The sequence below is a fragment of the Rousettus aegyptiacus genome, unplaced genomic scaffold (assembly GCF_014176215.1).
Source record: "Rousettus aegyptiacus isolate mRouAeg1 unplaced genomic scaffold, mRouAeg1.p scaffold_m13_p_12, whole genome shotgun sequence".
In the NCBI taxonomy this organism is placed as follows: domain Eukaryota; kingdom Metazoa; phylum Chordata; class Mammalia; order Chiroptera; family Pteropodidae; genus Rousettus; species Rousettus aegyptiacus.
The window spans coordinates 72,265,776-72,279,190 of record NW_023416287.1 but is presented as its reverse complement, the minus strand read 5'-3'; the positions used below and the strand labels follow the sequence as shown (position 1 = coordinate 72,279,190).

The 13,415-nt window shown below is 38.3% G+C and overlaps 1 protein-coding gene across 1 annotated transcript in view; it reads left to right on the top strand.

Moving 5' to 3' along the window:
* The first annotated feature begins 577 nt into the window (after positions 1-577).
* Positions 578-13,415, top strand: part of RIT2 (Ras like without CAAX 2) — a 299,871-nt gene continuing 287,033 nt past the window's right edge. Inside the window, exon 1 of the mRNA XM_016125047.2 lies at positions 578-870. Coding sequence (XP_015980533.1) covers positions 768-870 — 103 coding nt within the window. The 5' untranslated portion in view covers positions 578-767. The remainder of the gene's footprint in view (positions 871-13,415) is intronic.

Here is a 13,415-nt window from a genome sequence, read left to right as displayed (position 1 = left end):
CTGCAACTGTCAAGTGAGCTGACATAATTCCTGCTAGCCAGCTATTATTTCAACAACAATAAAGACCAGTCCTAAGAGCCCTGAGTTACTGTTTTTTTTTTCTTCTTCTTCTTCTAAATTGATAGTGACTCTTCCCAGTATGAGAACTGTGCAAAAAGATGGTGATAAAAGGCAAGGAGATAAGCAACAGACATCTTTCTTAGTTAACTGACTCAGATTAGAAGAAAATAGTGTCTTTGAAGCTGTAGCTACAGAAATCAGCCTGTGAAACACAGAATTTTCTACTAAGTCTCAGATTCACTTCATTCTAGCAGCCCCGCCTGGAAGGTAGCCAAGTACGTTTGCCTCTAACTACTAGTACCCTGCAGTGGGCAAGAAAAAGAGAGGAGGAGGGAGACAGAGTAAGGAAGAGAAATGGAGAAAGAAACAGGAGGAAAGGGGAGAGAGAGAGAGAGAGAGAGAGAGAGAGAGAGAGAGAGAGAGAGAGAGAGAGAGAGAGAGAGAGAGAGAGAAATCATGGGAGACGTGAAAGAGTGAAGGATCGGAAGGAGGGGGGTAGGTAAAAGGCAGATTTTTATTGGAAGCAATTGAAGTGGTTGCTATGAGACCTGCTCGAGCACAGGACCAGCAGCCAGCCCGGCGCTGATGGTTCTTACCTCGCACTAAACCTTTCTTTTGACACAGTTTTAGAGTTGCTTAATATCTGAGCAAGCACCTGACACGGGTGACTTTTTCCTTCTTCATTCTCCTCCGGTCCCTCGGGTAAGATGGAGGTAGAAAACGAAGCCAGCTGCTCCCCCAGCAGCGCAGCAGGCGGGTCCAGAGAGTACAAGGTGGTAATGCTGGGAGCAGGGGGAGTTGGTAAAAGCGGTAAGTTTTAATACCAAATGCTGGGGAACGGAGAAACCTCTGTAGAGGGAACTCTATTGAATAAAAAAATCAAAACAACAACAAAAAATGTAATACTATAATGCTAATGGTGTCAGAAGCTAGCTAGCTGCAGCAGTTAAACACTAAGTGTCTGACAGGATGTTTAAAAGTGTAAGGACTGTTAAAGAGATGCTGATGAGTCAGGAGAATTGGGAGACAGCCAGTGATGATATATAGAACTTTAAGAGAATTGTTCTCCCCCCTCTTTGATTTCCTGCTTGTTAATATTTGATCTTAATTTATATGTCTTTAAAAATAATAATAATGTGATATTTATGTAATAGTCATAGTATGAAAATATCTGCTCCTGTTCTCAAAAATATTCATGTGAAATGCTATGAATATTCAATGAAACACACATAGGCAAACACACACACACACACACATGCAGGATTATACATGCTGATCATTGTGTTTGTTTCTTAGGGGTTTCCTGTCTCTTTTTCCTTGTCTGGAATTTGACATAGCATGTGTGTGGGCTTTGAATGCCAAGAGAAAAGTTGGTTTTTGAAAATGATAGCTATTTAAGGAAAGTCACTATGAGACCTGTGCAAGATGATCCAACCAAATGTTGTGGTTAACTGGATTAAAAGAGAAAACTACAAGAAAAATGAATATGGGTGGTAATGAAGGTAAAATGGAAATTGGTGCTAATACATAAAAAGAGAAATTGTCAGTGGTTGGGTTTTTTGAGGATTTTAAAAATCCAAATATAACAAATTAAAGAAATATATATGTAGTAGTGTTTGAGGCTGAGTAAATGCTGGATATTTTGAAGCTATAGATACCACTAGAACATAAATAGGTAAACATAATTTTTCATATAAAAGACTCCCACAGGGGATACATTGTTGGAGATGCCAAAAGACAGAAGAAATATTAGAGTTAGCATGAACAAAAAGTTTTTTGTTTTTTGTTTTTATTAATTCAGTAGTTTTAGGGGTTGGCAAAAAAAAATTTAAAGTTGAGGCCAATATTATTGGTATAGAACTCCTCACCCCTCCACCCCCCACCCCCCAAAAAGCTGATAACTTTAGTAGTGGGTCCATAAGTGATAAGAAAGTTTATTGACAAAGGAAAGGGAAAAGCAAGTGCAACTTTAGCAGACAGCAAAGTAAAAAGGTTAGAAAATAGCAAAAGACTATAGTTGAACACCCACAACATCTGGAAAGAAATATAAAAAGAAAAGAAATAGGTAAATATGGGTGTGGTAAATCACTAAATGCATATCAAAGTGAGAAAAATTAGTCATCTCTCCTGGGAAGAAAACATGAAGTGAAGTGCTTCACAAATGTGTATGAGTGATGAATTTTTAAAAAATATTTCCTTTTTTTTTTTTTTTTTAAAGTAATGGTCTGAAGGGGAAAGAATCAGAATAGATGAGAATTAGGAAAGGAGGGAAAGAAGGATAAGGAGAAAATAATCCATATAAAATAAAACTATGCTTTGCAAGAACATAGACACAATGAAGAAGAAAGAAACAATGTAAGAATAAAACATCAAAGAGAGAGAGAAACAGATTAAAGGAACATGCAGAAGGCTAATCAACAGAAATGCCACCAGTAGCTTGTGATGTCAGACAGACGTTGCAATGGTCCCATAATCTGCCCATGTATTTATTACCTTTGTTTGCTGGCTTGGTATTTTCTTGTTTTACTGGGAGCTTGAAGGATGTGGAAATAGAGTGGCTAGTTTTTAGTTGTTTATTTCATGGAAATGAAACTTGGAGAGAAGAGATGTTGGACAGGAGAATCCTTCAGCAATATACCTAACCTGGGGATGATATTATGTTTCCTGTTTTGACCTCCCCCATGTATTATTTGCACTGACTGGTCATCGTCACCTCTCTAATAACTAGATTTTTTTTTGACATAATAAAAATAGCCAGTAGAGCGACCTGGGTTGCTCTCACCTTCACTTTGTACAAAAGAAGCCAGTTCAGAATTTAATAGTTGAGCAAAACCTTTCCAGTGTGACAAAGACAGGAGTAGCTAGCTCATCTCAGAGATAGTTAAGAATAAGAAAGGGTAAATAGTTTAGTTGTACTTATTTTATAAATAGCATACTTAGCTGTTACTTTCAGAGAGAATATAACTCATACTATAATTCCAGGCTTGGAAAGTGCTGTCTTTAAGGCTAAATGTTTGAAATCAGAGTGATAGAATCACATCTTACCCTTGGGGTCTGTCCCTATGATTCATTTGATGTTACTAGTATATAAATGTTCAGGCACTGGTTTGCAATATTAACCTTCTCTTGAAGATTAAAATGTTTGCTTTCAAATGAACTTAAATTTTTTTAAAAATTAAAAGCCACTTTCTGTATTGCTGAAGATTTAGATGAGTAAGAGTACAATTTCCTTTTCTTCCCACGATTTCAGTGGCTTATGTAAAAGGATCATACAAGCCAATTACATTGGTTTGTAGGAAGGGATTTCAAGAAGTCTGATATTCTGTAGAAACTAATGATGTATCAAGCTATCATTTGTTTCCAATTCTGAGTCAGTTCTGAGTCAGCCTTGAACATGAATGAGAAACTCAATTTACGGGAATCTTAACTTCTAAATGAACAAAATCTTGAAGATTTTCTATGCTTACTGAGAAATTAGAATTTTTTCTATCCATATTTCACTAAGAAGTACTTTGGTGTGTAGGAAATTTTGAAAGGATTTGCAACTTTACTGGAGCAGAAATTCCCCTAAGATTTAAAATGTATAGGTGAATATATGTGCTTTGTGTAAGAAATTTCAAACCACAAGTAATCAGTTGACAAGTTACTGAGCATGCACTATGCATGGGGCCTGTACAAGTTACTACAAGGTAGAAACAAGGATGTGAACATTTACGAAGCTTCCACTATGTGGCGGTTATGGGCTACGTGTTTTTCATGCTTATATGTAGTCCTCTTCACCGTCTGATTTGGTGCTGCCATTTTTACAGATGGAAAAACTGAGGCCCAAAGAAACAACTTGTGCCTGGTCATAGAAGTAATAATTTATACAGTTCTGTGAAATTTTGTCTAACTCTATTACATTATGTTTAACACCCTGGGCAGGAAGAGCAAAGAGTTCCAGCATAGCTATTAAGAAAAAATAGGGTGATCGGTATCACATTCTCTACCTCCTGAATGTTATATTTAGAAGAGATCGAAACCATCTAGACTAATGCTCTCATTTACACATCTATGCCTTTTTAATATTTAAATTAATATAATTAAACACTATACATAATACTTATATTCTATATATATAAAACATAGATCCATATTGTATTCACATTTATATAATTAAACAGTATACTCAAAATTAGCCAAGAAGGCTATACTGCTGAGAAAACAGGATAAACAAGGGATAATCTCCATCTATTTGAAAGATGGAAAAAGCAAGGCACTGGTGTAAGGACTTGCCAAATTCACACATGTGGTCACGGCAGCGGCACATGTAGAACTCAAACCTGACTGCCTTGAAGCCGTTTTCCCATCACGCCCAAACTTTTAAGCAAAATAAAAATTGGACCAATTGTCCAGTGAATTTTATGTAACTTGGGTACATTCTCAGGCTTCTATCTCTCTTCTGCTGTGTATCGTCCCTTCACTTCCCTTTAAAAAAGAAAAACAAAATTTCACGGCTATAATTTAAAAGTTTAATGGAGTATAAACAATCCTTATAACTTTTTTAAATATTGACTTTTCCACATGTTTGTGGTTTGATATAGATAAAGATTCCTCAGTGACAGAGCATGGTTAGTGTCTGCTTATTTTCCCTGTATTCAAATCTGGTTCTCCCAGTGCAGACTCAAATTATTCAGCAGATCTAATTCAATACTTATACAATCTTGCTTTTTAAGTGATTAAAAAAAAATTTAATTGCAGTTGGCATATGATATCATATTAGTTTAAGGTTACAACACAATAATTAGACATTTATATTTCTTCCAGAGTGATCACCCTGATAAATCTAGTACCCATCTGACACCATATATAGTTATTACAATATTACTGACTATATTCCTTATGCTATACTTTATAGTCCAATAACTATTTTGTAACTGCCAATTTGTACTTCTTAATCTCTTCTGCTTTTTTACCCATCTGATTACTCCTTCCCATCTGGTAACCATCAAAATGTTCTTTGTATCTATGAGTTTGTTTCTGTTTTGTTTGTTTGTTTATTTTGTTCTTTAGATTCCACATGTAAGTGAAATCATATGGCATTCATCTTTCTCTGTCTGACTTGCTTCACTCAGCACAATACCCTCTAGGTCCATCAATGTTGTTGCAGAAGGTAGGATTTCATTCTTTTTTTATGGCTGAGTAATATTCCATTGTATACATGTAGCACCTATTGTTTATCCATTCATCCACTGATGAACACTCAAGTATCCTCCATATCATGACTATTTTAAATAATATTGCAATGAACATATGGATTCACATGTCCCTTCAAAGTAATGTTTTGGGTTTCTTCAGATAAATACCCAGAAGTGGGAATACTGGGTCCTTCTATGTCTTTTGTTATAGCTTTTGTTTTAAAGTCTATTTTGCCTCATATAAGTTTTGCTACCCCAGCTTTCTTATTTGTTTGTTTCCACTTTCATGAAACATCTTTTTTATCCCTTCACCTTCAGTCTATGTGTGTCTTTTGATTTGAAGTGAGTCTCTTCTAGACAGCATATCTAAGGGTCTTGTTTTCTTACTCATTCAGCCATACTTTCTTTTAATTGACTAATTTAATCTATTTACATTTAAAATAACTATTGATAAATATGTAATTATTGCTATTTTATTCATATATTTTGATCTTTTTTCTTCTTAGAGAAGTCCCTCCAACATTCCCTGTTATACAGGCTTGGTACTGATAAACTCCTTTAGGTTTTTCTTATCTAGGAAGGTTTTTATCTGTCTTTTGATTCTAAATAATAGCTTTGCTGGATAAAGTAATCTTAGTCGTAGGTCCTTGCTTTTTATTGCTTTGACTATTTTATGCCAGTTGCTTCTGGTCTGCAAGGTTTCTGTTGAGAAATCAACTGACAGTCTTATGGGGGCAACCTTATAGATAACTAACTGCTTTTCTCTTTTTGCTTTTAAGATTCTTTCTTTGTCTTTAACCTTTGGCATTTTAATTAGGTGTCTTGGTGGGGGCCTCTTTGGGTTCATCTTGTTTGGAACTCTCTGCACTTTCTAGGCTTATATGTCTATTTCCTTCACCAGGTTAGGGAAGTATTCATTCATTATTTCTTGAAATAGGTTTTCAATTCCTTGCTCACTCCTCCTTCTGGTATCCCTATGCTGCAAAAGTTCGTGTGCTTGATGTTGTCCCAGAAACCCCTTAAACCATCCCTACTTTTTTGGATTCTATTGTCTTGTTCCCATTCTGATTAAGTGTTTTCTGCTACCTTATCTTCTAAATCACTGATTCACACCTCTGCTTCATCTAATCTACTGTTGATTCCTCCATAGATAGTTTTCATTTCATTTATTGTATTCTTCATTTCTGACTGGTTCTTTTTCATGCTTCCTATCTCAATTTTTATGTTTTCTGTCTCTTTATTAAAGTTCTCACTTAGTTTATCTACTCTTCCCCTAAGTTCATGAACCATTCTTGTTATCATTGTATTGAACTCTAAATCTGGTAGATTGTTATCTCCATTTTGTTTAGTTCTTTTTCTGGAGCTGTATTCTGTTCTTTCATTTGGGACATGTTTCTTTGTCTCCCCATTATGTATTAGGTAGAGCCGCTATGTCTCCCAGTCCTAATAGAGTGGCTTTATGTTGTAGGTGTCCTATGGGGCCCAGTGGTGCAGTCTCCCTGGTCACCTGCGCCAGGTTCTCCAGGTGTGTACCTTGTATCGGTTGTGGGTGTCTTCCTGTAGCAGTTGAGCTTTGGTTGCTGTTTGCATGTCAGTGGGAAGGATTGACCCTTGGGTTGATTGGTTGTGAGGACTGGCTGGGACTACAGTGAAGAAGCTGTTGTGCAGGGGCTGACCCTAGGGAGTAGGACTCACTTTATTAGAACTCTGGTGCTTGCCCGGTCTGTCCTTTGTATGTGTCATCCTTAGCTGTGACCCTGGTGATGCTCTGCTTCAGATGGACACAGGGCATGCAGGCCCGGGCTTCCTGGCAGGGCTCTACCACAGGCCAAGTTTAGCCACAGCCTGTGCCCTGCCTGGGGCCACCTGGCATGAGCCACTAAGCAATGTGCATATGGCCGCCACCTGCGCTAGGCTTGGATGTGCCTCTAAAGGCAAAGGCACAAACCAAAGCCAGCTGCTATTAGTGCCCAACTCAGGGATGTTTGGCAAGAGGTATGGAACATGCCAAGGCCAGATGCTGCTTGTTTGGGTTTCATGAACCTTTGAAAGTCTATAGCATGAGCCAAGATGTGATATTTGTATAGAAAAGCCTCTGGAAGGGGATTGAGTAGGCCTGCAAGTTGAGAGGGGGTGGGTCTCAGGGAATCTCTGGGGCAGGGTGACCTGTGGTAGCCAGGTTGATGAAGACTCAGACATGGTGCCTGCCTGTGGCTGCGCGCCGTAAAAGGGGAGGGCATCAACGAAGGAAAAATGGCTTCCACCAGCACTTCTGTCTGGGAGAACATTGCTCCTCCAGCCCTGAAGCCAGACAACTCATTTCCTCCCTGTGTGTCCCTGGCACCTTTCGAGCTGCTGCCCCAGCTCTGGAGCTCAGAGAAAGTGAGTCCATCAGTGAGTAAGTGAGCACATAGGCCCCTTAAGAGGAATGTCTGCAACTGCCTCAGCCCATTTCACTAAGCCACACTCTCTGCTGGTTTTCACAGCCAGAAGTTGTGGGGACTTCTCTTCCTAGAACTGGAACCCTGGGCTGGGGAGCCCAGTGTGAGGCTGGGACCCCTCACTCTTTTGGCAAGGGGACTTCCATAGCAGAGATATCTCTCCCGATTCTCAACCACAACACACAGGTGTGAGACCAGCCCATTCTGCATCTCTACCCCTCCTACCAGGCTTGAGGTAGCCTCTTCTGTGTGTCCCCAGTGTAGGACTTCTGTTCAGCTAGATTTCAATTCTCAATGATCGTTGTTCTGTAGTTTAGTTGTAATTTAAATGTTTGTGAGAGAAAGCAAGTACAGTGTTTACCATCTTGACCAGACTATAAGATTTTATTTTCTAAAATACACTTTATCTATTCTGTTTCATGATCTTATTTGAGGATAAAATAATTTAAGGAAGCAAGTAGGTCATCAATAGCCTATATTCCGATGAAGTACCCGAGGCACAGAAATGTTAAGAGATTAGTTCAAGAGTACAAAGAAATAAGTAAGAACTAGGAAAATAACTCAATTTTTCTAACTCTAAATTGTTTTCCCATCAAATTTCATGAGCAAGGTAGGGAACATATCTAAATATAAGATGAGATCTATATATTCTTCCCCAGTCCTTAACATCCGTCTTGAAATTACACTGGTGAAATTTTGTGTGAAATATTGTCAAGTGTGAAATGGGTATGAAATATGCAAATCATTGGGAAGGTAGAGTTTGCTATTTCTATCTACTATTCCAAACATGACCTCTACCCTATAGGAGTGCACCATCTCATGGAGGGAAATATAATATATACTACAAAATGATAAGTTTATATTAGGCCTCTGACATAAGAGCTATGAAAGCTTAGGGGTAAGGGGTGGCTAAGTCTGCATGTGAAAAGTTGAGAAAAAATCCCAGTAGAGATGACATTTGTACTGTGTATTAAAGGACGAGTAGCATTTCTTGAGGTTGAAACAGGAAAGTATAAAGAGAGCCGGGGTTGGAGAGGAAGAGAATTTATTGGGAACAGAGCATGCAAAGGTAAAAAGGAATGTGTGGATTATCATTTTTTTAAATTGACTGAGCGACTTAGTATCTTTGGGGGCAATTAATGGAAAAATTCCTCAACTTAAAAAGCTTTAAAAATCTCTTTAAAAATTGCTTAAAACATATCTTAGGAAAGTATGAAAAATAAAACAAAACAAAGCTGAAAACATAAAATATATCAGGAAACTCAGAATTGATTAGAATGCATCCATTATAAACTTTTTATAAAGGGAAATCTCATTTGTAAAATCAGCAATCATACTCTCCTCCACATCCATCTGCAATTTGTCTCTGATACATTCAGGGTTTTGTGTAGCAGGGATTTATAAAATCAAAGCAATAACAATATTTTCTGAGGTAAACAAAAAGCAGCACAAGTCAATTACTTCAACCACAGTAAATTGGTATTAAAAAAGTAAAAAAAAAAAAAAAACTGAGCCTTTATCTGATGAATTAAATCAAGGCAAACAATCAAGTGCATTATTCACTGAGGTTCTGTGTTTTACCTCTTTAGCAGAAATTTGGATCTGACAATGTTAGACAATTGTCAGATCATGACCATGTGTTATTTGAACCCTCTGAATAGCAAAGGTAAAAGAAAAAATAAGCATGGTAAAAATGAAATGATTTCAAGACAAGAGTGAGAGGCCTCTGCTCTCACTCTTAATTATCAACACCCTAATTACACTGCAAATGATCACTCACTGCAATGCTGTCAGTAAGAATTAGCCAAGAGGTTCAAATAAGGTCCAGTAACAAAGAAAGTTAGTATCTATTCGCTCGAGTAATGATTGGAAGTGTAATTCATGTAAAAGGTGTTGACTGGCAATATTTCTAAGATTATATGCACTTTATAGATTTTACGTTGATAAAAAAGAGTTGGTACAGCTCTATGTCTTCAGCAAAGAAAAAGCCTAGAGATGAATGAATTCGTAGTGCTCTCTAACTACCCACATGCTGCTGGGCTCCTGACATTTACACATTCACTCTGGTGTCCCAGTGGCCAGTGGTCTGTCACATTCACCTAGCCCCCATTTACTCCTCACATTGATCTTGTGAGGTAGATAATAGTGTCTGCATTTTATACGTGAGAAAACTGAGGCTCATGGAAATAAATGTGCCCAGAGACACAGATATTAAACGATGGATCTGAGGTACCTACACATATATGTCTAAGTTCAGTGTTTATACTATTTTCATTTTCCCACCCTGAGGGTTTTTATATTGTTTTTAAGAGCTAGTACACCCCCCATTACCCCCCACCCACCCACACACAGGAAAGAGAGAGAGAGAACAAAATAGCTGATAGAAACTGCAGATCACAAATAGAAAATACCTTTAATGAGAATAGTGCGTGTGTATGTATGTGTGTATGCGTATGCATGTGTGTCTAAAACTATGAAAGGCCCTGAAATATTACCAAGAATTAGACATAACTCTCTCCCTGATCAGAGAGTAAAAAGGATATATAACCAGAGAATTGTAATTCAATTGGTTAATTACAAACATTGAGATGTACACATGGTACTTTGAAAGCAATGCACACTATGGTCAAGAAGTTTGAGTGACCTAATGTAGGCTGCTCAGCTGCTCAGCTATAGCCTTAGAACCAGAAACCCCTTGACTTACTACATCATAGATTTTTTTTTTTCCATTAGACCATGCTGCCTTCCACATACTAGCATAAAATCTGCTTCTCTTAATGCATTTGAGCTACTGATGGTGACTCTTTTTGAATGTATGTGTCTTTGCAATGTGGTAGTATTGTAACTGTAAATATACTGATGGGTGACAGTCCTCTGCATTGCTTACGAGCATGCAGGAAGCTCTCTTATAACTGAATTTGTTTTTTTGTTTTTTGTTTTTTTTTTTTTCACAAAGCACATCAATGATATCAATTCAGTCACTCAGGCTTTGCTCATAAATGTCAGCTCTCTGATGACCGTCACCAAATGGTGCCATCTGCTCTTCTGGTTCATCAGTGGGCATCAGCTAAGTGTCATTATTGACAACTGTGCCAGCTCATCCCTTCTGCCCTTTCTGCCTGCCATAACCCTGCTCCAGCTAACACCAGAGCACCAGCATTGGAATAAGACCTGTTCTAATCTCCACGTTCGCAGGTAGTTCAGCCTCCTGACACAGCCAAGTATATCGGAGGGATAGCAGCATATGCAGATTCTCCTGGAGTACGTGTGAAGGATAGACTGTGTCAGAGCATGCTGGAGTATGCTGGAATATGCTGAGGACAGTGGCCTCTGCCTCTTTGGGGAGGCTGTATTGAGACGGAGTCAGAGGCCACACAAGGTTTATAATTCCAGGGAAAAAAATCTTTAATTGAACTTGAATGAGACTGTATAAAAAATTTGTGGACTCGCAATGGAAATCAGACAAGGATTTTTAGCCAGATATGCCTTGTAAGTGGGAAAGGTCTTCATTCAGTAGACTGCTTATATAGAGAAGGCATTGTTTGCATAATCATTCATTGAATGGATAAAAAAAACTTTAGGTAGTTTATTACTCCATAGTTTCTTTAAATATGCGTTAAAATAAGAACCATGTCAATGTATGTTTGTGCATAAATCTATGCACACTCATAAGAAAGAATGAGTTTTGATTTGGCTAAATTTTGTCTTTCAATTTATTCCTCCAACAAAGACCAAATAAGAGCCCACATTTTTGCTTTATGTATATTATTTCATTGACTCTTCCCAAAATGCTGCAGCATGGGTGTGGCAATTATCCCTCATATACAGATGAGGAAAGTGAGGCTTGAAGAAGCTGAGTATTTAGCCACCACTGGATCCCAGGCTCTTTGCCACTCTCCACTATACCAGTCGTCATTCCATGTCCTTGATCTATCCTTGATCTGCAGGATGTGGCCTCAGCATCGAAAAAATGACAGAACAAGGTGAACTGGAGGTTTTAGTATCCTAGGAAATACAGATTTATTTTTTTTTCATCTATAAAATATGGATAACAACAATAACTACTGCAATGACTCATAGACTATAACAAAACCTGGCACATAGTAAATGCTGAATAATGCTTGTAACATAAATGGATAACTTTGTTTTTAATTATTTCTTTAATAGCATTTGACCTTGCATAGGTCACTTAAGCTCCTTGAATCTCCATTTTCTTCATCCTAAAAATGGCATTAATTAAGATTACCTCAGAGGGTTATTAGGTAGATGACATTAGAAAATATTATATAAAGGAGTAAATTATGGTGCTCAAGATATTACATTCTCATTAAATCTGTTGCCTGCTATCTGCCTGTCTTCCTCCTTCCCTTTCTACCTCAGTCTCCGCCTCCTTCCTCTTTCCCTTTCTCCTTTCCTTCCTTCTTTCCCATCTGTCCTCCTTCCTTTCTCTCCTCCATACCTCCACCTAAGGAAGTTTACCTCAGTAGGGTGGGGAGAGTGATAGCAGAGCTTTCAGATGGGTTCTGGGAAAATGCAATTTGTTAAATATTGTAAATGTGTCATATATCCACCTGGTCTCTGCCTATTCTTGCTCTTTATATCCTTTTATATTGATCGGTTTTAGCTTTAGTCTCTTGAGTGATGATTTCAATGACAATAATAATTGTGGCTTTCTAGTTACCCTAGTAAACAATCCTTTTATTCAAACACTCACACATACCCACACCTGCACCTACACACACACACACACACACACACACACACACACACACACACACACACACACACACACACCTGCTGGCCTGCCAGAGAAAAGATTGGGGGAAAATTGCCTGGCCTTGCTGCAATAGCTACAAAGGGTCTGCTTAGAGGGGCTAATGTTTGTAACAGAGCATGCCTGTGCTTGAATATGGACTTAATTTCTCCAATACATGTGTTGCTTTAATAAATTCTCAATAGTATGTTTCCCTTGTTCTCCACAGTAGCAATGTTGCTACCTTTAAATATAGAGTCATATTTAATGGCTGCAGAAAAAGTTAATAATAAGCTATACACATCTAGATTTGTTTAAATTAAAGAAGTCAGAGTGAGTATTTATTTAAAATCACAAGGGGGCACATCTGTTATTTGAAATTGTAAAGACTTTAGCTCATGGGTCCCCTCCTATCGTCATTTAACCCCCACATCCCATTGTTTTATGCTTTCCACACCACTGTCAAACCAATTGTCGTGAGATTCCATTTTGCTTCTTTCTTCTTCTGCTCCAATATATTTAGCAGAGCTTCCCATTGTCAACAGGCTGACATCAGAAGCTCACAGAACTTTTGATGTCTGAGGCATGTGGGACTATGTGTTAACTAATCATCAAGAAGGCATCCCTAAGGCTAGTCAGGAGGATTGCTGTTGTATTGCATGGCTTAGAGGAGTCAAGCCAGAGAGGGCAGGAATTTGGGAACTAGAGATAACCATCAGGAGCTGGGAGGGGTCAGTGAAGGGTTGAAATGAAGAGTCAAGAGCACCTTGGCAATGGAGTCAGATGAAGTACAAGTGGGGAGATTCAGAACTGAGGTTCTAAAGACTGAGATGCTATAGAAATGTTATTTTAAGTGGGCCCTGTTGGTCTACAGCCATGCCACCACGAACAAGCCTGATCCTGTCTGATCTTGGAAGCTAAGCCAGGTCGGGCCTGGTTAGTACTTCGATGGGAGGCCGCCTAGGAAGACCCAGTGCTTTAGGT